This window comes from Athene noctua, chromosome 6 (assembly GCF_965140245.1).
Source record: "Athene noctua chromosome 6, bAthNoc1.hap1.1, whole genome shotgun sequence".
NCBI lineage: Eukaryota > Metazoa > Chordata > Aves > Strigiformes > Strigidae > Athene > Athene noctua.
Window position 1 is genome coordinate 14,748,054 of NC_134042.1, and position 23,916 is coordinate 14,771,969.

Here is a 23,916-nt window from a genome sequence, read left to right on the forward strand (position 1 = left end):
CAGAGCCAGCAGTGGAATAATGCGCAGTTCCCAGCCCTGTGCCTTAGCCTCCCTCTTACGAATGTGCAGCGTTTCCCAGTTAGCATTAAGGACGCTGGGGCATGTGTACGGGATGTATCACGCCTCAAAAATAGCTTCCGGGGCTAAGTAAGCAGATTCCTCCCTTTTTAGAAAGCAGCCCAGGCTGCCAGTGCTTGTGCATGTGTTTCAGTAAAGGGCATATCCATATGCTAACCTCAAAAGCTGGAGTGTCTTTTAGCCAGCAGTCTTCCCCAGTTGTGATTGATGACTTGACAGCGCTCTGGAGAGAGGAACTCATTCATGCTCACTGTTTACTTTGTTTAGCCAGGATTATATTTTATTGAGCCGCCACAAAAAAATCCCATTTTAATTGTCGCTTTAATTTCTTCCTAGCAGCGCAGTCCCCAGAAGGGGTGACCTTCATGCAGATACATGCCCACTCTAGAAATGGATGGAGATGAGATAGCTCAAGGGGTGTGAACTGGCCTTCATAGCAATCTTTCATGAATACATTTCTGGTTTTAATCCAATTTATTCACCAAGTGACAGGGAATACAAACTGGTCTGTGGCTGCTTGGTAGTCTTGCAGCATTGCCTAGGGATGGATATCTACCTCTCTGACAGTGTTACAGGGCCTTCCTGTTGCCTGTTTCAGCTCCAAAGGTGCAGTGGCCAGACTATCCTGTGGAAATGGACCTTATCTAATGTTGATTTATGATGTGTCCGGGAGGCCGCAGGCAATATCCACTTCCCATTTGGTGCCCCTGGTCTGAAGGAGGTCGAGTGAGCAAGCATCCATGTACCCTCCAGGAGCAATGCATGATGTGGGAACACTGCTCAGTGCTCCCCTTTCCCCTGAAAGAAATAAGAGAAAGAGGGGATACACTTACACTATTTTGAGCCCAAGAAACTTCCCATCATGTGTAGGTCTGAAAGCACTTCGTAAATAGCTGCATATCAACTCCCAGGATATCCCTGCAGGCATGGGTGAGAGAGCTGAGGAGTGAGCATGACACAGCAGGGACATGCCCGGGGCTGCAGAGCACAACAGTGGCAGGACCATAACCAGAAGTGGCTGGACCCCCTCGTCTGTCCTACTTTTAAGGGTCTGAACTGACCCTGAATAAGGCAGAATAAGTGAGAGCACAGAGTGGTGTAACCAAAAACCTCTCCTTGTTTCCTGCAGGCAGGCACTGGGTCCAGTGCCTAGCAGACGTCAGCTGTGGCCATTGCTACAGCCTGAGCAAAAGCCAACTTCCTTCTCATTCCTCCCACCTAGCCTTTGATCTCACCAGACCTGTTGTCTCCCCTGCTTGTGGCATCTCCTCGCTAACCCGTGGGCTCCCTGGGACGAGGAGCAGAGTACCTTGGTGCAGCAGCCCCAGCTTGCCTAGTCTTAGCAGCCTGTGCCTGCTCCTGTAGCCCAGGTAGGCTGCTGGCACTCAGTGGTAGCACACACCTGTGTGCCAGAGCAGGCAGGGTTTAGGGGAGCCCTCTTTCGCCACCTTCCCCTTCCCAGGGAGGAGGTGGAGGCAGCCCTGCAGGTCCTGGCAGGCTCCTGTTCTTGCTGGGTGTAGCCAGACCGTATCAGGCTTAACTGGGGTTGACAGCAGGGAGTCCAGGGTGCAATCCGCATTGAAAAGTAGGTACTGATGCTGATGCAAACAGAAATCAGACTAGTTAATAATTGAGCGGCAGCTTGGGCATTCACCTTGACAGACTTGACCTTCCCAATTAAAAATCTGTCCCTCCCCAACAGCCCTTGTGTTTTATTTATCACAACCCTTGGCAGTCTTCTTTGCAGGCTACCGCACTGGGGTGATGTGTGACACACCTCACCATTGCCCTGTCCCTGCTTCCTGAGAGCCCTCCAAGACCCCAGCTCTGCACCCGATCCCTCAGGAGGGAGGTAGTCTCTGTGGCTACCATAGACTGCATGGGAGCATGTCCCATGCTTGCTGTGGAGACAGCAGGCTCCCGCAGCTCCAAATGCAGGTTGGTGTGCCCTGCTGCTGGATGAAGCGTTTCCCTGAAAGGCAGGAGCATTGGAAGTGTGCTCTGCCACTGGGATGCTGCAAGAGTTTATTCCCTCACAGCTGCTGGGTCTGTACACACGGGGTTCAACTCAGAACAGGTAGACTCAGCAGGCCTGGAACAGATTCAGGTTGGGGTCTGGTATTTTGCAGAGATTGGCACTGATTCCTGCATCAGGGTGCTAAGGCATCCTAAACAGTAGGTGGGGAGAAGTGGAGGATTCATGTAGGTGCTTTGTATTGATCTTTGGAGGTGCTTAGCTCTCCCCCTTAACTGTATGGTGAATATCGGCTGGGGCAAAAGACATGTCAACTGGGCTCCTAAGTTTGTCCTCCCTGCCACAAATGGCACTGCCTTAATTTCAGAGGACAGTCAGCAGCCTGGTATTTGGCACCTATGGGTCACTTGCATGAGTGCATTGAGTAAGATCCAGCACAATACTGACACATTGTTGTTCAATGTCTGGGGTTATTCAGCCTGGAGAAGAGAAGGCTCTGGGGAGACGAGGGATAATGGCTTTAAACTCAAAGAGGGCAGATTTAGGTTAGATACAAGGAAGAAATTCTTTACTGTGAGGGTGGTGAGACTCTGGCACAGGTTGCCCAGAGCAGCTGTGGCTGCCCCCTCCCTGGCAGCGCTCAAGGCCAGGTTGGACGGGGCTGTGAGCAACCTGGGCTAGGGGAAGGTGTCCCTGCCCGTGGCAGGGGGGCTGGAACTGGATGAACTTTAAGGTCCCTTCCAACCCAAAACATTGTATGATTCTATATGACTCAATCTCTGTTTGTCTCCTACATTAGGATAGATGCTCAGTGAAAATACAATGGCAGGTTAAATGTTTTCAGATGCACCTTTGACATTTGTTAGGTTTCTGTGCTTTGCTTTCCTGTCGCACATTCACAAATGCTTTGTGGCTGCTTTTTAATGAGGCATGAAGGAATTACTTCTTTTTCCTTATCTGCAAATTTCCTCTATTATCATGTCATGGTTTAACCCTAGCCAGCAATTAAGCACCACACAGCTGCTTGCTCCCTCCTCCCTGCTCCCAGTAGGATAGGGAAGAGAATCAGAAAAAGAGTAACACTCACAGGTTGAGATAAGAACAGTTTAATAACTAAAATAAAATATAGCAATAACAAGAATAAAAAAATATAACAATAATAACAATAATCTTAGTGAAAAAGAATATAACAAAAAGAGAGAGAAATATAGCCCAAGTGATACACAATTGCTCACCACCTGCTGAACTATGCCCAAGCAGTGATCCTCCTCTCCAGGCCAACTCCCCCCAGTTTCTATATTGGCTGTGACGTTCTATGGTATGGGATATCCCTTTGGCTAGTTCGGGTCAGCTCTCCTGGCCATGCTCCCTCCCAGCTTATTGTGCACCTGCTTGCTGGCAGAGCACAGGAAACTGAAAAATCCTTAAGGTAGGACAGGTACTACTTAACACAACTAAAACATCAGTGTGTTATCAACATTATTCTTGCACTAAACCCAAAACACAGCACTGTACCAGCTGCTAGGAAGAAAAAAAACTCTATCCCAGCTGAAACCAGGACATAACATTTCTGTGAGGTACCCATTTGGACATGCTGCCTGTATGTTTTCCTGGGGTTTGCTTGCAGCTGACATTGAAAGACTTATCCTGGCAGTGGCATTCAATCATCTGCCCCCATAGGACATCCTTGATGTGCCTTCTTGGACAACTGTGTTTCTTCTCTCTGTGCCCCAGTTCACCATATTCACCGCAGAGGACCTGCCCAGTGACACAAGGCCTCCATTATTCATGTCTCGTGGGCATGCTGTCAGCAGGCTGCAGGTCTCCATTGCGGGTCAGCTTGTCCCTTCACTGCGAGTGGCCTACCTAGGGCTTGAAGGTGTCTCTGGTGGCACTTCTTCTGCTGGCAAGGTGCCCTCTGAAAACAACACGATTCCCACAGCCCTTCAATGCTGTGGTAAGCGCCAGCACCTTCACTTTGGTGGAGTGCCTGGTCCCATGTTCACTCTGCATCCAGCCCCCAGGCTGCCAGAGCAATCTCTCCACTCTCGGACATGGACATGTAGCTTGATTTGCTCCAAGAGCTGCCTGGCATGTGATTTCCAGGCTCATCAAATCAGTAGGTGATCCGCAAGTGGCTTGCAGAGACAACAAAGCCACCTGCTAGCAGCCGAAGGTCCTGCCTCTGGCTGTGGACACAGGCACTGCCATGCAGCCTGCCCAACAGCCTTGGGCCTGGTGCACAGTGAGAAGAGATGCAGGAGATCTTCCTCCTCAAAGGAGGGTTTCGGGTTGTGCGCTGTCCTGCCTGGCACAGGTATATAAATCATCAAGAGCAAGATGCCAGGTTTCTGTGTTGGACACCACTGTCTACAGGGAGGAGAAAGCTTTCTGCACTGCGTGTGCTTACAGACCTACCTGCAGCTCAGCTTTGCCTAGACAGTTAATATTTGCACGAGACTCCATGTTGTCTTAATATGCCAAAGGCTTTTGTCAAATCAGTTAAAGTGGAGACTGAGGTTTTGTTACATCATTTCTCCTGGAGTTGTTAAGCCGAGAAAATTCTGCCTCATAGTCCCCGTTTTCAGGGCAGCACCTCTTATTCCAGACTTTTGCTTTCTTCTCTGTGCAAATGCAGCTAGTGGAAGAGAGCCCAAGGGATTGTGCCACCAGCTGCAACCACACATTTTCAAATGTAGTTACTTCCCAGTGAAGGTTGTAGTGAGCCAGACTGTCCCCAGGTCTGAGCTTTGCAACCCTGCTGGGATGGCTGCTGTGCTTTTGCTTAGCTCAGTACTGTCAGCACATGTCAGCACGTGCTCAGCTCATCTGCCAGTCTGGGCCTCACAGAACTGGGGGTGCCTCCTCCCCTGAGCTTCAGGTTATGGGGTAGCTCAGGCAGGAGCGAGCCACATATGTGGTATGGCAACTGATGTGTGAGCACCTGCATTTTCAACAATGGATACAGCTTGTCATCTTCAAACACTTCCAGGTAGAGGCAGAGACTGGACTTTCTCAATCTCTGTCTTGGAAAAAAAGATGTAGATTTCATCTAACTCCCTGCTCAAGTGAGTTGAAGTAACTTGAATCTTGTTCTTGATAATCATCAGTTCATGCCTCCAAATGTAGCATAAGGCAGAACATTTTCTCCACGTTCACCCCTGTTTCTGCACATCTCCAGCTCAGCTGCCTCCTCCCCTCTGTGCTCAGTTGGTCTTTGCCTGCAGTTGTCCCCCCATCCCATGGTATCCTGCATTGCCCATCTTCTCCAGGCACTGTGCTCCCCTGTCTCTCTCATTTTTTGTAAACTGAGGATTCTCAAATCCAGAGTACACTTTCTTTGAGCTAGGCAGGGATGGTCTTGATGTATGTCATTGATTTCAAATGATGGATGCAGCTGTTTCTGCTTCTGTGATGGGTTATAATAACATCACCTGCCACAGGAGTTATTATATATTTTATGAACTCTGCAGGTCTTGCAAGGCTTACAGTCTTTATAATCAATCTAGCCAAGCTGATGAAGAGAAGGCAGAGTTTATAACTAGATTTCCCTGGGACTTTGTAATTTCTGTGTGATTTTTGGTGCAGAGTATGAGATCTGCCGGGACCCATGTGGGACTAATCACACCTGAGGCGTTTGTAACCTCTACCGCAAACTTTGGGTAATGTCTGACCCACTGCTTAGCCAGAACAAGGTGGTCTGCCTTTGTAATACCCCCCCAGGTTCTGCAGAACTCCAGCTCCTGCTCCCACTCTCAGCTGGGCCCTGTGCTGCAGCTCGTACGCCCTGACTGCTCAGGCACAGGAAGGCCAGGGGAAACCCAGCTTCTTTCTTGAGATGTCAAGGCTTTTCAGAGAGCCCATCAGCATGTGCCCGCATTTGGGTGGGTGGTTGGGAGAAGAAACCTGAGTCAGGGCCAGGGATGGTGCCAGGCAACCAGAACCTCCCTGGGCACCTCACTGGGTTGACTGGGGCATCAGGATGAGCTCGACACAAGGTCATCTCAGCATGCTGCTGACTTGGGGTCCTGGTTTAGTTTTAAACATACAGTAATATGAAAGATAAAAACACTTGGTTCCCCACTTCTTCATGTTCATTTTTCCAAATACTAGGAATGTGTTCATGTGTGACCATGTGGCTGTAACTGTGTTTATCTGTTGGAGTGTTAAATCAAGAACTGAGTGGCACAGGGTGCCAACAGTGATGTCTCTCGCTCATTCAAACCAGGAAACACACCAGGGCATTAAAGCTGTCTTAAAGGACGCTTGCGCCAAATGACAGAATGAATGGGTACCTCGCTCTCCCCAAAGATATGACTGCTGCAGGGAGGATGGGAGGGCATATGTCATTCAAGAGCACCAGTGCAGGCTGAAGAAACATTTGGGGTTTTAAGTTAAAACCATATTATGTATGTTCTTGGTGAATAACTGATATTCAGAAATCTTGGTCCTTTGTTTCTGTGGTCCAGCACCCCACCACCACCCCCCAGATTGCTGCGTGAGCTTAGCAAGCTGTGAAGGGGCTGCAGAAGCCTGTGCTCAGGCTCTGCAGACAAGCCCCTGCGGTGCCCCACAGCTCCAGGGTTGCTGTCTACAGCTTGGTGTTGACCTTGCTTTCACAGAGGTGGCTGAGAGGAAGCTGACGGTTGAAGAGGAGGAAGCCAAGAGGATTGCAGAGATGGGCAAACCAATACTCGGAGAGCATCCCAAACTAGAAGTCATCATTGAGGAATCCTACGAATTCAAGGTCAGTAGTTGTTCTAGTGGTCCTCCAGGAGGGGAAAGCCATGCGGCACTGAAGAGCAGCCATGGAGAGAAGGACTGAGGCGGCAGGGTTGGCTGCATGTGCAAGGAAAGGGCTGCTGGATGAGGAAAAGGAGTATGCAGTGCTGTAAAGGGTGGGGGAAACCTACAGGAAATGCCAGTGGAAGTAGCAGAGGTGGAGGGAGGAAGAAAATGGAGCCCTGCTGGAAGCAGAAGAAGTCAGTGTGCAGGAGAGGGCAGGAGCAAAGCTGTCTCTGGTGAGGCAAGGGTGAAGGAAGAAGGAGCCTCATCAGGATTAAGGGGTGGCAAACAAGGTGGCTCTGGTGAGATTTGGGTCAGCCTGTCCAGGGAGAAGGTGGGCCCAAGTCCAGTCATGGCCTTACCTGGCTGGTAGGAGAGTGCTTGTGGCACTTCCACAGTTTGGGAAGGGTCTGTGAGACCACAGTGCACTTCAAGATCAGCCTTGCCTGCTAGCAGCCAGTTTAATTGCTGTGCGTCTTTATTTCCACAACAGAGCACCGTGGACAAGCTGATTAAGAAGACAAACCTGGCTTTGGTTGTAGGGACACATTCCTGGAGGGACCAGTTCATGGAGGCCATTACCGTCAGTGCAGGTGAGGGGGAGATCAGACCCACACCAGCATCCACAGAGTTCATGCTGCCTGGTGTCAGAGCCGTCGGGCCTCAGGAGATAGCGTTTGCCTAGCCAGAGATGCTCAGCTGTTGAGTGCATCGTCAAAGCCAGTCCAAAGAGCTCTTCCGCTCCAAATATACTGGACTTTTGCAGATGCATTAGCCAGGAGCTCAGGAGATCCATCTTTTGGTGCAGAGCCATCTGGGAGGCCAGTTTTCAAAGGCTTTATGTCCATTGGCGGTGGTCCTGCTGCTTCAGTGGTCTGATGAGCAGCATGGAGGCAGCAAAAATCCCATCCTGGCTGGGCTGCTGGCTCCTGGTGTGCCCAGTGCTGTCCTGTTCAGGTAGCTCCTGCTGCGGGAAGATGTCCTGTCTGCCACGGCCAGGAGTAGGGAGTGTTACCACATGCGGACGGGAGATGTTACCCCACGAGGCAACATCTGGAAAGGTTCAGAAAACTGCTAGCTGTTGCTCAGGGAGCCTGAGAGAGCTCAGCACTTCCAGAGCCAGGCAGCTGTGGAGCAGACATTTTAGGCATGTCCATGCCATTAATGGCACTCGGGCACCTTTCTGAACCATTCCTTGATGTTTTGACACCTTCCCTAAAGGGCTGGCTTTCCACCCAGCCGTAGTGCAGGCAGCAGGGAGGCAGGCAGTTGAGTGGGAGCTGTTACCAGTGGCCACAAGGGCTTCTTCTGAAGTGAAAGAAGAGATGTGGGGTATTCGGTTTTCTTAATTTTAGTAATTAAGAGAAACTGCTTCTGTGGAAACAGTACCTCCATTCTTGGAGCAATGTTTTTTTCCCAGGCCTGCTTTTCTCTTCCTGTATCTTTCTCCTTCCCTTGCCATCTTCCTGTGCTCCCTATCTGCTTTCTCCTCCTCCAGTTTATTTCCATTGTCCTGTATCTGCACAAAGACCAGCAGTGCTTCTTGTACCACCAGGCTAAAGAGGGGACCCCTCTGAGGGCTGCTGCTGATAGCCTCACACAGATGAGAAGTTTCTTGCTGGGTGACCAGCTTGTGCTCTGGGGCAGGAGGACCAAGAGGTGTCTCCAGTTTCCCGTTTCTATCACTTTCTGCTATTTTTCACCTCAAAACATTACTTGCCTGTGTAACTTCATGGTGCCCCTCAATGGTGATCTGCAGAGGTTGAGTACATGCTATGTGACTGCCTGTGGATGGGGACAGGACTGCCCTTCTGTGGGTACAACACACCTCCCTGCCACTCCCCAGCCCTGCAGGTGTCCAGGAGGCACCCCTCTTGCCAAGCCTCACCCATCATTGAGGGACCTGGTGTGCCCTGAGCCCACTGTTGTGGCCAGCACCATGCCACCTTGTCCCAGGAGATCAGCATCTCTGGAGGCCTGGCAGGGGGCCAAACATGGGCTGCAGCCCACCCCTTAATCTTGATCTGCCTCATCATGAGCGCTGGATCTCTCCTTCCATGTGTTCTGCTGATTAAGGATACCAATTCAACTCAGACACCAGAGTGAAAAGAGCAGGTGTATTTTACTAGTGATAACAGTGTAATACAGAAAACATGCAGTAAGAAAAAGCAGAAAGTGCACTTAAAGCAGCAAACAGCAAAAAACAGAGTAATGCATTAAATTATTACTACACGAGAGAGAGAATGGAGATTAAGAAAAATACATCACCACTTGCATATATTATCATCATCTAGATCTGCAGTCGCTGGGGAGCCCCAGTTACAGCGAGGATTTGGAGAGCCTGTCCCGGCAAGTGGGAAATCCTATGCGGTGCGTCCACCCGTAGGTGAGGCTTCCAAAGTCGCTGTAAACGGGCCCAGCCTTATATACCAGGTCAACAGGCCAGAATAGCTGGCACCTTTGTTTTGACTGGAAAATTTCTGGTTTCATTCTCCTGTTGGATTCCACCCAAGGCCTGGCCAGGGCTCGGGGGGAAACCAAGGGAGTTTCTAACAAGGCTAGGTACTTGGGTTCTTAGCTTTGAACAAGGCTAAACAAGGGAAGTTGGATATATTTTCTCCTCACTCCTGATTATATTTTGTCTAAGCTGCCTCTTTCACTAGCGAGTTTACATACTTTGTTAATGATTCCAGACTAAGTTAGCAGCTTCAGCTTGGGGCCTGTTGTTCAGGCTGCAGTATTTCAATGCTTTAGCACTTTTTACATCAGCATGAGTGCGTTGTTGTAACTTAGTACAATACCTACTAGCACAATGGTTTTGAGTTCTAAAATATACAGGATTCATCTATAGGTCAACTCTGGCTTGGGCCAGTTGTCCAAGCCTTAGCACTTCACCATGTTGTTTGCAGCGGGTGATGAGGACGAGGATGAGTCCGGTGAGGAGCGCCTGCCATCCTGCTTTGACTACGTGATGCACTTCCTGACCGTCTTCTGGAAGGTGCTGTTTGCTTGCGTGCCCCCCACCGAGTACTGCAATGGCTGGGCCTGCTTCGTCGTCTCCATCCTCATCATCGGCATGCTGACAGCCGTCATTGGCGATCTCGCCTCCCACTTTGGCTGCACCATTGGCCTCAAGGACTCGGTGACTGCCGTCGTCTTTGTCGCCTTTGGCACTTCTGTACCAGGTGGGGTGGCCACAGGGAGGGAATGGGGTGGGAGGAAAGTCCTCTGGTGGCTCTCCTGCCCCAAGGGGAGCAGCTCTGTCATGGGATGGGGTTCAGGCTGGGAAGGTGCTCCATGAAGCCCTGTCACCAGGCAAGGTCTGCGCCCCACTTGGTGGAAATATGGGGTCCCTGGACCTGGGAGGGGAGGTGTGCACCAGGAGAAGGCCATGTCCCAACATGGTTGGTGCCTCACCTGAGCCTCCCCTGTCCCCCAGATGTGAAAGGTTGCCTATTTCTCCTGTTGGACCCCCAGTGATATCTCCTTTCCTCCTTCCCCCCTCCCCCAACTCCAGACACGTTCGCCAGTAAAGCCGCAGCCATCCAGGACGTGTACGCCGACGCCTCCATCAGCAACGTCACAGGCAGCAACGCAGTCAACGTCTTCCTGGGCATCGGGCTGGCATGGTCAGTGGCGGCAATCTACTGGGCATCGCAGGGGCAGGAGTTCCAGGTGTCGGCAGGCACCCTGGCCTTCTCCGTCACCCTCTTCACCATCTTCGCCTTCATCTGCATCAGCGTCCTCCTCTATCGCCGGCGACCCCACCTCGGGGGGGAGCTGGGCGGCCCTCGGGGCTGCAAACTGGCCACAACGTTGCTCTTTGTCAGCCTCTGGCTGCTGTACATCCTCTTCGCCACCCTGGAGGCCTATTGCTACATCAAGGGGTTTTAGGCGGTGGAAGAACGGTGCCGCCGGGGGGAGGGACCCCCTCCTCCGTTACCTCACTGGACACTGGTCCTGGAAGCCCAGTTTCACCGGAAGGGACGGCTGTCCGTCAGGGGCTGCCGCTGCCCAGACGGTCAGATGGCTGGGCACCAAGAAGGGCAAAACCATCCCAGAGTGAAAAAAACAAACAGCCAGAATCCACCCAAAAATTATACAAAAGAAAAGAAAGCAACAATGGCAAGTGTTGAAATAAAACAAAACACAATAAACCCAGCCACTGACCCCATTCAATGAGATTATGAAGTTTCAGCCATCTCCAAAGGCCACCTCTCCCTCAGTCTCCTTTCCTCCCAAGCACCCCTCCGCTGTAAGGAGATGTTTTCTTATTTTTACTGGTTGGGAATTGCAGAATCCGGAATTTGTGGGGTTTTTTTCTTTTTTTTGTTTGCTTGTTGCTTTTTTGGTTTGGGGGAGCACGCTGCTTGATTATTTTTTTTTTTCTTTTTTACTGCTTAAACAGAAAAATGTTAAAAATTTAAAGCTTCAAGCTGCCGTCAGTGCTGGAATTGAAATGTATATTTTCGGAAGCCACAAAAGACTGTGACACAGTCAAAGAACTTTTTCACTATTACCCGTTCCCTCCCCCGCCACCTTCCATTTCTTTCTTTTTTAAGAACATCACAAGACTGATATATTTTTAATGCAAACACAGACACACAGACACACACATGTAGTGACAAAGGCTGGAGCATGTAGCATCTCAATCACCTGCCTGGGCTAAGAAAAAAAGGAGGAAAAAACCCCTCTAATATAATACGTATCATGTATATTTTGACTATGGCATTTCTCTTTGTATATTTGACTTAGAGCTTGTGGTACTGCAGGGAGAGAAAATTATGTTCATTTACAACTGATAAAGAAATAAAAGGCTACCCAGGAATAGCCTGCCCTGAGGGGAGCGAGGGGGCCAGGGAAAGCACCACCAGCTCCTTGGGATGGTGGTGGTGGTAGGTTTGCTGTGTGGTCCTCCTGCTTGGAGGTGGAAATTAATTCAGGAAAACCCGGATAGTGTGCCCGTATGTTCCCAGCACCACCCCACCCCGAGCTGTGGCGTGGCTGCCCTTTCACTCGTTTGCTACCATTGTTTTCACAGCACCTGCATCTCGCTGGTGGTCTTCAAGCCATTGAAAGGTACAGGCTTAAAAACTGCCACCCACATCAGGACGCCTGTGTCATCTTGAGTACCTTTTAGGAACACCAGACAGACAGAAAAGCATCCTTTTCATCTGAAGTGCATTTCTTTTTAAAGAAAAAAAAAAAAACAACACAACAACAAAACAAACCACCACGAGAGTATGTCATGAATTACATCAATGGCTGCAAATTCAAATGTTGGGTTGGTAATAAAAATAAATAAAAACTATACCTATATCTATATAAGCAGTGCTATCTAGAAACATATTTCTTAATTGAGAGCCCTGGAAGAGAATGTTAAAACTTACTCTTTGTGAAGTGTTTTCAACATGAAGATAATTTCTTCTATCAACTGGTGCTGTAAAGGGAAACATTTTCTTGATAAAGTTCCCTATAATAAGCCAAACCTTGGGAGGCAGTCAGTAAGAGAGGGGTTGCCAAAAGGTACGTCTCTGCCTGCTGCAGTACTTTCTGCTGCCCCAAGAGGCAGGGAGGAGGTGTCCACGGGCTAGGAAAAAAGCAATGGGAACAAGTTTGCAATGGACAAAAAGAGATGTAACATTATAGCAGGTGACTAGATGAGAGTGATAGTGGTCCTTGACACACAGATGAAGTATTTATTTTCATACAAAATGTTTATCAGATATCTCTATTAAATGTGTATACATGTAAGGCAGAGAAGAAGGAGCCTTCTCAGAGGAGCAGCAGGAGCTTTGCTGGTGAAAGCCCACCATGGGTGAAAGCCATTGGGTTTGACGTCAAGAAGCATCTGACCTCCTGCCTCCTCACCCTCCCTTCGCCATGCCTTTGGGGAAGAGCCTGAAAATGACGGACAAGAAACCCCCGAGGCCAGACTACTGCTGAGCCTGCGGGGCCCTCTGGCCTCCGGCTGTGCCAACAGCCACCGAGAGCAGCTACCGCCGCCACCAGGTCCAGCCGAGGACCCCAGCACTCACACATGTGACACTGACAGAAAAATCACAAAAGCCCCCAAATGATGTATGGGGGATCTAAAGTGCAACTCTCAAGGGGAGGTTGTTCTCATCACTGTTCTTAATTTGGACATATAAAGTCTGTTGAGCTTTGATTTAACCTGTGCCAGCTCGCCCGCCCTGGGTATTGCTGGCGTGGGGAGCTGCCACGCTGTTCTTCTGTTGCTTGTGCTGTACCCACCATGTGCTTTTCATCCGCTTCCCTCTTCAGCCAACCGCAGGGAGGGGGCACGGCAGGGGGGGGGAGGACTGGCTGCCATCAGTGCCAACTGCATGGGGACCCTGGTGCCCTCCATGCACGAGGGCAATCTGTGCCAGGCCAACAACATCCGTGGCGTGTTTCTTTCTTTTCTTTTTATTTTTTACTTCATTAAAAAATATGCAAGCTAAAAAACAAAGCAGGTTTGGTGCCTTTGGGATTTTATTTTTTTTTTTTATGTTTCATTTTGGGTCAAGCTATCAGTTTGCTCTTCTTTTCCTTTGGGCAAGTGCCTGGACTTGGTTGCACTGGCTCTGGCTGGTTTGCCCCCCCTCCCCTCCACCCTGGCCCTCTGGTTTGGTATTGCGGGGAGCACCCCACAGCGCTTGCCCCTGGCTGGCTGGCAGAGAGGAGATTTTGCTGCTGGTTTTGTTGTTGCTGCTCCTTCCCCTTTGTTTCTCCCATCAGCTTCCCGTGGCAGCCTGCAATAACAGCCGCTGGCCTCTCTCAGTAGCCTTCATGCTTTTGGGGGTGGGGGTGTGTGTGCATGCTTACCTTTCTGCCTCCTCCTCCTCCCCGCCATCCTGCTCCTCACCGAGGCCCTGTCACTGCTGTGGTTGAGGAGAAGTAAAGCATCCTGACACCAGGAGGGAAAAGCCAAGGTGATCAAAGGAGCCGCTTTGTCCCTGGGGCCTGTCATGGCACAGGAGCATTGTCTAAGGGTCACGTGGTGCAGGGCCAGCTTTTCCAACACTCCGGCTGCTTTTCCAACACTGCTGCCACAGGGAGCACCCCCCCAGGTTTTGCCATCCCAGTGATGCTGCAGACATGGATGCTGGTCAAAAATCAGCCTTTGGGTAAAGAAGAGTTTTGCAAAGAAGAGTCACTCACCCATCCTCCTCAAGATGGCTGGCTGTGTCTCAGGTTTGGCTGGTACCATGCTACCTCCTCGCCCAGCATCAGCACTGACTGCTTTTTTCCACTTGTATTTGGGCCCCTGACCCCAAAAGTGACCTTTACAGTGGGCCTTGAGGTAGAATTGCCCCCATGTGCCTTTCTGAAGCAAAAAGGGCAGCTGGTGCAGCCTGGAACCCTGGGATTCCACCTTTATTTGCCAGCACGGGGCTCACTTATGGGGTGCTGGGGGGAGACTGGGGCTTGGGCACTTCACAGTGCAATGCAGAGTGCTCGGGGGGGGGGGTGGGGGTGGGGGTGAGAATACCCCTAGTTGGCCACCTGTGCTGTGGGAAATGTAGCCATGGCAAGTGGATGTGGGATGGCTGTGCTGCACATTGCTCCCTCAGGGTGGCCAGAGCTCGGCAAAGCCACAAAAAGGCCACTGCCCCACTGGGTCCTGCAGCTCCCATCTCCCCACAGGCCTTTGGGGCCAATTCCCACCCCTCGCCCTGCTCATGCCCCCCATGAGCCAGCAGCACCCACAGCAAGGATGTCTGCTCCTGACCCTGGGCAGGCACACCAGCTCTGGCTCCGGGAAAGAACCCACTGCCTTTCTGCCTTCGACTTCAGTGAAAGGGTGGGGGGGAGGAGGGAGGCCGGGGGTGGGGGGGTGAGGTGGGGTGGGGGGTGTGGCTCACTGCCACCCCTGAACAGAAACATCACAGTCCCCACAGGTGCTGAGGCTTAGGTTCAGGATGGAAGGGTGCCATCCCAGAGCGAGCTGGGCTCAGTAAGCAGAGCATGCAGGCATCAGGAACTGGCTGCGGTGCAGTATGGTGAGAATGAAGTGTTTGTTAGAGCCATTGAGAAAAGGTTTTAAACAAGCAAAAAGGCAATTGCAGCCCTTGGATTGCGTTTTGTCACCTTTTTGGCAGTTACTGTGGTGTTGGGTGATAAGGGCTCTTCTGGACAAGCACAGATTAAATATAAAAATACTCTGCACTGCACGTTTCCTCTGATTCCATGGCTGGGGCTGCTGGACTGGTTTGTAAGTCAGTTGTCCCTGGTATGGGAGAACCCCACCACTTCCCTCCATCCCCAAGTAGCAACACGACCTCACAGCACCATCTGCAAGGCGAAGTTCGCAACATCTGTATGTGCCACGTCAGGCTTCAGCTGCCCCGGCCCACTGCTGCAGTGGGATGATGCCTACCTGCATGTCCCCACCAGCATAGCACTTTGGGAATGCATTTTGGAGGATGCCCAGTACTGGTGCACCTGGACACTGGTGAGATAAAAGTGTAAGTAACAAGACCTTTGAGGAACGACCATCATCCACCTCTTGACAGCATAATAGGACAGATACAGATAGTAAGAGAAAGGCATCCAGGAGCTCTGGTCATGCTTGAACATGCCACCATTCAAAGCCAGGAAATTTCAACCAATCCTCAGTTGAACGTTTATGTTAAGTGGTGGCAGGTCAGTCCTCATATCATTCACCTGGAATTGCCTTTTTTTCCCTCAGGAAAAAAAACAGACAACAGGTTTTCTGGGTCAATTCTGCCGAGAAGCAGTTGCAGCCTTGACCCTGATGCAGGAGCCAGCCTGAAAATGGGAGCAGCAGTGGCTCAGCCCTGGCCATAGGCTGGAAAGCACTTTGGGAGCAGCAGTGGGCCATAGGCTGGAAAGCACTTGTCACCAAGAATAACCTATGGGAAAAAAATGTTTTTAATGACTGTTGTCATCTGTGTGCATATGCCAGAGGCACCCAGCTTGTTAATAACAGAGCTATATGTGCCAGTGCTGCTTAGTGCCCAGGGGAGAAGACAGTGCTCCCAACTTGCCTCCATACTGGGAGGAGCTTAAGGACCTCCTAGTATTCATATGAGTTATCAAAAATATGTAGATAATTAACACCATGCGTAGATTTACCTACCCAACCTGTCCTGCCTTCCCTCTGCCCAGCAGTGTGTGGTGGCAGGGACAGACCAGCCCCCCAGGCCCACAGGGCACCCCGGCAGGCAGCTGGGAGGTTGGTCATGGTTGTCCCCACTGCCAGCGGCAAAACCCCTCAGCCTCCCCTCCACATTGCAACACAAAAGATTCAAGTGCTCTCAGAAAGTCCCCTTGGCACTAAGGCATACTATACAGAGCACCTCCATGCCTCTCTCAACACCATGGTTGTCCAATAAGCTCTTAAAAAAAAAAAAAAAAAAAAAATGTCAAAAGAGATTCGCTTGCCTCCTCTTCTTCAGGAGCATCTTGGGTAGAAACTAACAGCAAACCCAAATGTGGGTTGGGTTTTTTTTTGCACTGATAATTTTTCTTCTTATTTTATTCAGAAAGGCATGGAAAACAACTGGTTACTATCCTTGCCATAAGAAAATTTTGTACATAGTAAAGTCCTTCAGATTCCTCTACTTTCTCCTCTTCCAGCTTCTGAGAAGTCGAGATTGTTGGATTGCTGCCAGCTGGGTCTCACTGTGTGTTTGCACACTCACACTGGCTGCGTCATGACAGGTCACCACATGCTTCTCTGCTGAAACTCATCCTGTTTGACTTGGACTATTTCTTCAACCTATCAAACATTGTGGTCCTACCCTTCATAGATGCTTACAACCCTCCCCACACCCCACTTGAAATTTTAAAGCAAAGCTGCTAAAAAAAGGCCTAAAGCTGCTGGTGAAAATACTGAATACACCTGGGCTCTGGACAGCCACTGGAAAGAATTCCCCAGAAAGATCTCTGACTTTGACACTGAACTGAACATATTGTGAGTCTAAATAGGCTGTGTTTCCTCAGCTCACTTACGAGAATTTCTGGGACAGTGCCAGAAGCCTTACCAAAGTCAAGACATATCACATCTAGTGATGACACCCCATAGCCATGAGGCTTATTATCCTGTCAAAGAATGGAATTAACTTAGTTTGATATGATTTCTCCTCAGCACAACATCAACAAACCCATTTCAGCCACTTTTTTACCAATTTATAAATCTGTCTAGGAGATTAGAGAGTAAGTGGTCAGTAGCTTGCTCTTTTAAGTATTCACATAGAGTTATTAGGACATCAGGTCTATCATTCCTTAGGTTTTTTTCTTCATCTCTAGTTAGGTGATGTTGCCATCCTATCCCTAAGTCCCGTGGAAGCTCACGTCATCTACAATGCTCCAATACCCATCCCACATTTTGTACTTTTTGTGCTTCAGGATGTTGAAGAGCTCTTGATCCCCTTTACTGGTCTTCTACTTGCGCTCCCTTCATTTCCCTTGCAGCAGGATAGTTTCTTATTGGGACTTTGACCCCACCTCTTACCAGTTCGCAGCTCTGTTTTATCCTTTCGGACATCTCTTCACAGATCCTGCCCACAAGTTTTCTGAATTCTTTGATATTTGGTATTTTATTTTTTGAAGTACTTTAGATTATCTCATTTTACAAAGGTATTCAACTGCATTTTAAGGAGAAAAAGCTGGCAGCAGACATCTGAACACTTGAAACAATCAGGAGATGCAAAAATTCACATTCACATTGGGTTGCAGGTGAACAGAGCCAACTTCAGCCACCTTCATACATCTTTGTCTGTTACAACTCTGTGTGCCAGCTCATAGCGAGAACATCCAAGTCACTTCAGAAATAGCTCTGTCTCTTCAGCCAAATGCTGCATCAACTCTTTCCTGACATGGTGAAGTCAGCAGGGTTTACTTCAGTGGTCCCAGCCAAAATCGTGACTGAGGGAGCTAGCAGTGGTACTTGGTGCTACGCAAGGCCAGAGCTGCACTGTATAATGGGACACCGGGCATTCAAACATACAGTATTTATTGCTTGAAGCACAGCACAGAGTTGATACAGAAGAACTTATTTCACCAAAGCAAGTCCTTTGTTCACATACCAAAAAAGCAATGAGTTAAGGATCTGTTTTGTACTGGGACTGGGTTTGTCTATTTTAGTAAGGTAAGCTGAATTCATCTCTACTCCAGACTCCAAAGAGCTACTCTGAGCTCCAAACTAGGGCCACCTAGTTGTGAACTGCAGGCAGAAAACCTGGGCATGCTATTCCTGCTGGCACCAGAGAGGAGGCAAGGTGTGGAAACCTCTATTTCTGCAGGAGCCACAACCTTCTGCCTCCCAACATACACCCTGGGCACCCCTCTGCCTGCAGCCCAGTGCAGGTCTGGCTCAAGCAGGGAGCAGAGTACCACCCACCACCAGTGCCTTGTCTTCAAGGGGGTGCTGACTGGCTAAGTACACAGCAGGACCACGGCTCCTCTGCCTGGGCTGAGAGCCGGTAGACCCTCAGCCCAGTCCCAATGTGCTGAAAGAAAACATAATGTGGAATAAACGTTCATTTATGCCTTTGCAGGAGGTGGGGATATAGGTTTGTGCTACAACACGTAGCACAGAGCTCTTGGTGTTTTCTGAATGAAAGCTAGACACTGCCTGGTGTGCACAGGCAAGGTACCCTTGAAAAATAAAAACCACTATTAAAACCTTTAAGCAGGCCCTTGGATACAGAATGGCAGAAAGCATCACTGCTTCCCAAAGCAGCCAGCCTTGGGTTTTCTGGCAAGCACTCCATACAAAATACTTGCTGTTATACTCCTACTTCCTGAGGTGGTGGTGGGTTTTTTTACACACTTTGTTTTCAAGGTGTTTTCCAAACTAAGGAGCGCCACTTCTGCAGATCCCGCCATCCAATTTAATATCAGCTTTTGGAGGGTTGCCAAGTTATTTTGTCTGAAATGGCTTGTAAGGGCTAGCTGCTGACAAGTCAGAAGGTCGGCATTCTGCATGTGGATTTTGTTAGTTATGTCAAAGATAAGGGGGAAGGAGGAAAAATCTTCTAGCAATATCACTGCTGGAAGCAGAGGCAGAAGCAAGCTCTTTGTAGTGGTTTTGACTTGCTTACAGAATGACTGCACTGCCACAGAAGGGTGAAGGCCTCTCAGAGTACCTTACGTTGACCCCAGAAACAGGAAGCATGGCCAAAGAATTGCTTTTTCTTCTTGAAACATTCCTTTCCTATTTTTAATTAAGTCTTGCAGAACTCCAGAGATGACAACTACTGCTCCTCCCTTAGCCCCAAAACTTGTTACTAATTACCTCAGTTTGCCAGTTTATTCTTGACAAATCCACATTGGCTGTCACTCATCCCTGCATTTTCTGCTTTCATCATTGAACTTGCATCTAAAGACAACGGTCTTAGCAGGTCCCTCAACAATTCAGCCTGTGACTATGATACAAGCAGAAAACCTTCCCTTCAATGTGCAATAAATGAGTTGGCTCCTTATTAATTGCCAGAGATTTACATGTGATCAAGTGAAATGACAGACAGTGATAATAAAACTGGTCATATCTGATGGGAACCACACGTGGCATCCTCTGTCGTGGACCTGGTGCTGCAGCCTCTGATGAATACCACCTTCCTGTAGCCTAGGAAAAAGCATGTTCGACAATAGCAGCAGCTTTCCAGCATAGCTCATTACTTGTCATCTCTGACGATTAAAGTTTTTGGACAACATCTAGAAGATACTATTTCAGGCTACTGCGTGGTAAGGCCTGACCTGCAAAAGTCAAGCCTGAAGGCTGCCCATATGAAAGGGGATGAGGAGATGCAAGGTGCAGGGCCTGTCTTCTATCCCTGGTTTAGGAAGACTACTACAAGATCCCACTTGGTTGTGGATCACCCCTACTTCTCCTCACCTCACCTTCTGTGGTCACCTCTACTCTCCTGCTAAAGCTTCACAGCCTTTCTAAGCAGCCTGGGCAGATTCAAGCAGCTGTCATCAAACCACACAGAAGCACTCTGGGGCATGTTTTTATGCAGCCTGGAGGCTTACATACAGGAGAGAAACATCCAAGGATCTCAGATCCCGACCAAAGACGGACACGTGACTGTGAGCAGAAAAGTCCCCTTCCCTCTCCTATGGCACTGCGTAGGTAACAGAATATCATGTGGAACAGAGAAATTCTGGAAATCAGGATTCAACAAGAAACCACCACAAGACACTGAAGCAAAAGTTATCTATTTTATTACAAAACCAAAATCAAACAGATGCCTTTCAGTCTAACAAACAATGCCTTAGGCAGAAATGTGCAGGGGCAGGGTAAGTTCAGTACAAACTCAGGCATGGAAAGTGGTGCCTTCACACAGATGAATCCCACCATAAAACAGTTTCCTCCAACATACTATGCCCTTGGAGGATCAGCAAAAAAAGAAAGATTCTTGCTTCTGGCAGGAAGAGTGGATGATGTGCACTGTGGAGCCCTGGTTCTCTTCTCTGTCCCAGCTGTTTTCAGCTGTCATTCAAAGTAGAGCTGGAGAGGCCCAGGAGGACTTGAAGGATGAGGAGAGACATGCCCAGGGTCTGCTTCCAGGCACAACGCTGACACTCCCCATGCCCCAGCTTCAGTAGGATGCTACTGATGCAAGGCAGAGCAGATGACTGCTTACCACCACCAGATAAGGACACGTTCAGCCTTTCAGCCAGGTGGACTGGCCAGTTATCTGGCGATAAAAGCAACAAAGGAAGAGGGGAGCTGAGGCACTGCTCTCTTCTGAGAATACAGACTATTTGGACAACTCATAGGATGGGTTATAGGAATCAGGGCCTGATTATATGAATCCTGTCTGCATGATCTTTCAACACACCAACCCAGAACAAGTAACCTAACCTCTATTGGATGTTACCTGATTCCCTGGTTGGGTCTTGCATGCCAATGTACAAGTGTTGCCAGAAGCTGCTCAGAGGCCTGTGCAAACCCAGCAAGTCAGGATGTGCTGACTCGGCTTCGTCTCACAGAAGTAAAACGGAAGGTAATATAATGCTTGGACCCAAATCCATCCATAAAGTCTGCTCTAGCACAGCAACATGAATACCCACCAATAACGAAGCTCATGTCAACAGCCATCCCCTTGTTTGGCTTCCTTGAAGAACTGACCCCATTTGAATTGCAAACTACATGTGAATGCAGGCCTTTTGGAAAGGAAGGACACCAGGATGAGAAAAAGGAGGTCTGCAGAAGGATTTATGTGACAGGCAGGAATGTTGGCTGGCTGGTTTACTGACATTTCCCCAAGAAAAGATGCAGTGACTTCAAGCAGCTCTGCACCACCCACCCAGTCTCGTGGGGCACTGCCCAGCCCCAGTGGCTGGCCGACAGAACTCCTACAGACATCCAATTGGCTGCATTCAATGGATGCAACTATACATTAAAAAAACCCCAAACCGACCCCAGCAGCCAGAGATTTTAATTCCTAAAACTAGTATATTTTAAAAGGAGAGGGGGTTTTTTTTATACAGTTGGATTCATTCTTTACTCCTACAACAGGATTAATGAGCAACAGGGACATTTCTAACTATACACTACACCGAATCATTTCAACACACCGAAGATGCACCCTGGGCATTTAAAAAGAGAAGATGCAATCAAGAAGATAGGAGCCTGCAGGGCAAAAAACCACATACATTGTATGTGAGAAACCATGAAGGTCCAGCAGTGGGATCTGCTCTTGCTAAAGAGACAACTTCTTTATATTATGGTGGTGTGATGTATACTTCAGAGATTACCAGAGGTGTTTTCAACCATGCCAGATGCTTTAATTAGCTGAAATCTACTTCCCAGAGGAAGAGTTATTACTACTGTTGAACAGTTATTTATAGAAAGATTTTTGTTTTTTTTTAAACTTTTCACTTTGTCAACAAGGCACTAACTTACTGCATCAGGACACTTTTGTTGTAATGTGTTTACCCCATGCTGTCATCATGATGACATGCCACAGAGTGAAGATGCTGTGCTGCAACATCTTTTACCAAAGCAACAAAGCCTCAAAGTACGAGCCTAGTGTCTACAATAATGTAGTGCTGTTACAAGCAATTGTTGGTGTGATCTCATATTAGCATGGCATGTCAGCATCTTCCACTCCAGGTTCTTGGTCCAGAGATGACTGGCACAAGGATCGCCAGGTCTGAAGTGGGAGGCTGCTCAGAATGCTTCTGATGAACAGGCAAGTGCTGCCAGTGGTTGGAAATGCACAAAGCAAAACACTGTGTCCCATCACATTCTGCCCAAACCTAGGATTGCTGATACGGGTGTCCCTGCCCTGATGCTGACTTTACAGTTGTATCTGAGATTAAGTAAGAAACAACCTTGGAAAAACTGCTGGTAGTTGAAACAGCCCCTCTGGCCTCCAGGAGCAGCAGGCTCCTCAATGCAGGCCTGCCTCCGCTGTTACTGCAATGTGATGCTGACTGTGATTAACACAGGAGGTACTGGTAACGGCAAATCGGGTGGATACTCTAAGCTAGGCAGGCACACCACTGTGCAGGAGAGGAGCTTGGGATTCACAACCACCAAAGGCCAGGATAGTCGTTGCAGACAGACCTTCAGCAGTGAGCCCAAGCTGTAGTGTTAAAACAGAAGTAAACCAGACTCTTGGGGACCAGCAGCATAACTGTGTCTTTCTGCACTGACAAATATGGTCTTTGCTCTTCAGCAAAGCAATAGGCAGGCTAATGATCCTTTTAGCAGGCTTCTCAATATTTTTATTGTTGTACAACATATAGATGAACACTTTGTCAGAGAGGAAGATGCAAGACTTCACTCTGCTGACTCTGCTAGGCCTATGGCTCCCACATCCTTCCTACAGCGTTAAGATCCCGAGGCATGACACATCTTTGCCAAGCATGTCTTCTGAGCCTCGATAGTACTGCATTTGCAATTCACTTCTGCCCACCTTGCAACAGGTGCAGAAACTACTTTTGTATGTCCTTAATACAACCCTTTTCTACCCCTACTTTAAGCAGCTTTGCAGTGCACAAACACTTAAGTGAAATCTGTGCTCCCCCAAAAGCCCAATTGCCTTTGAGTTGCACAAGGCTTTACAGTAAGAAAAGGAGGAGTTCAGCTGATCCCAGGAAGTATTTGGTATCTGGGGCACTGCATGCACATCTGCAAGCACAAGTCATGCAGATACATTTGCTCCTTTTTGCATGGGGGTGTTAAGGTTTGCAACTGAATCATGCTTTGGTGGCAGAAATGAATGCATTACTGTAAATCCATTAAATGCAAAGTGTCCCTCTAACCCTAACAACCTTCAAAAGCAAAGGGAGGAACGGAACAGTGACTCCAACCCCTGTACAAGACAACTGTACAATTTACATATATATTTATATACAGTATATAAAATTATCTTTCTTTGAGTCCCAGTGAACTCAATTTTACGTCATCAGTAGCTGTTCCAATTTTAAAAAGTCATGATCCTGTTTCCCCTCGTTCTCCAAAGTATTAGATAATGGCATTGAAAAGCAACTAAAAACAAACCCAAACCAATTATTAAAAAGTGCAAACGTTCTGGGTGCCACTTCTGCTACATTGGATGTTGCTGATGCTGCACGCTTGCTCACAAGCAGCAAGGTGTTCCCGGAGTTTTCCCGTCTGTTCCTGGAGCTTTCTTTCCTTTGGGTTGGCTCTGGCCTTCCCTTTCTGTCTTCTGCTGCTACACCAGGCGACCTACTGAAAGGGTGGGGTGGGCAAGGAGGAAAAAAAACAAAAACAAAACAGAAGCAGGGAAAGTGAGGAAAAAAGGAAATTAAACTCAAAAGGGCACCTGACTGATAGAGATACAGCAGTACAGCCTCTGCTGCAGTCACGTCCCCCGAAGGCTGAGATCCCAGAGTAAGCTGTGAGGCTGAAAACAACCAGAGGCTAATGAGACAGCCTTGCTGAAAAAAGCATTGAATGAGTCACACAGAGCCATAGGGACTGACGTATTTTTAAACATAAACCACCACTTTCCTCTCCCTCCCTCTCCTTGGAAATGGGCATGCAGTCTGGGGAGACCACTGGTCCGACATCTCTCTCTGCTCTCCCACCTGCCACGGCTGACGCAGAAGCCCGCTGGTGCTGGGCT

The 23,916-nt window shown here is 48.8% G+C and overlaps 2 protein-coding genes across 9 annotated transcripts in view; one reads left to right on the plus strand and one right to left on the minus strand.

Moving 5' to 3' along the window:
* Positions 1-12,056, plus strand: part of SLC8A3 (solute carrier family 8 member A3) — a 115,183-nt gene extending 103,127 nt beyond the window's left edge. For 4 of the 7 annotated variants that reach the window (XM_074909672.1, XM_074909673.1, XM_074909674.1 and 1 more), the window contains 4 exons: positions 6,676-6,800; positions 7,332-7,431; positions 9,748-9,980; positions 10,356-12,056. In XM_074909672.1, coding sequence (XP_074765773.1) covers positions 6,676-6,800; positions 7,332-7,431; positions 9,748-9,980; positions 10,356-10,904 — 1,007 coding nt within the window. In that variant the 3' untranslated portion in view covers positions 10,905-12,056. Of the gene's footprint in view, positions 1-6,675; positions 6,801-7,331; positions 7,432-9,747; positions 10,024-10,355 lie in introns of all 7 variants that reach the window. The other 3 variants (XM_074909675.1, XM_074909676.1, XM_074909677.1) reach the window with 1 other exon arrangement.
* Positions 12,057-20,069: 8,013 nt separating this feature from the next.
* Positions 20,070-23,916, minus strand: part of SMOC1 (SPARC related modular calcium binding 1) — a 133,589-nt gene continuing 129,742 nt past the window's right edge. For both annotated transcript variants that reach the window (XM_074909106.1, XM_074909105.1), the window contains one exon: positions 20,070-23,519. In XM_074909106.1, coding sequence (XP_074765207.1) covers positions 23,503-23,519 — 17 coding nt within the window. In that variant the 3' untranslated portion in view covers positions 20,070-23,502. The remainder of the gene's footprint in view (positions 23,520-23,916) is intronic.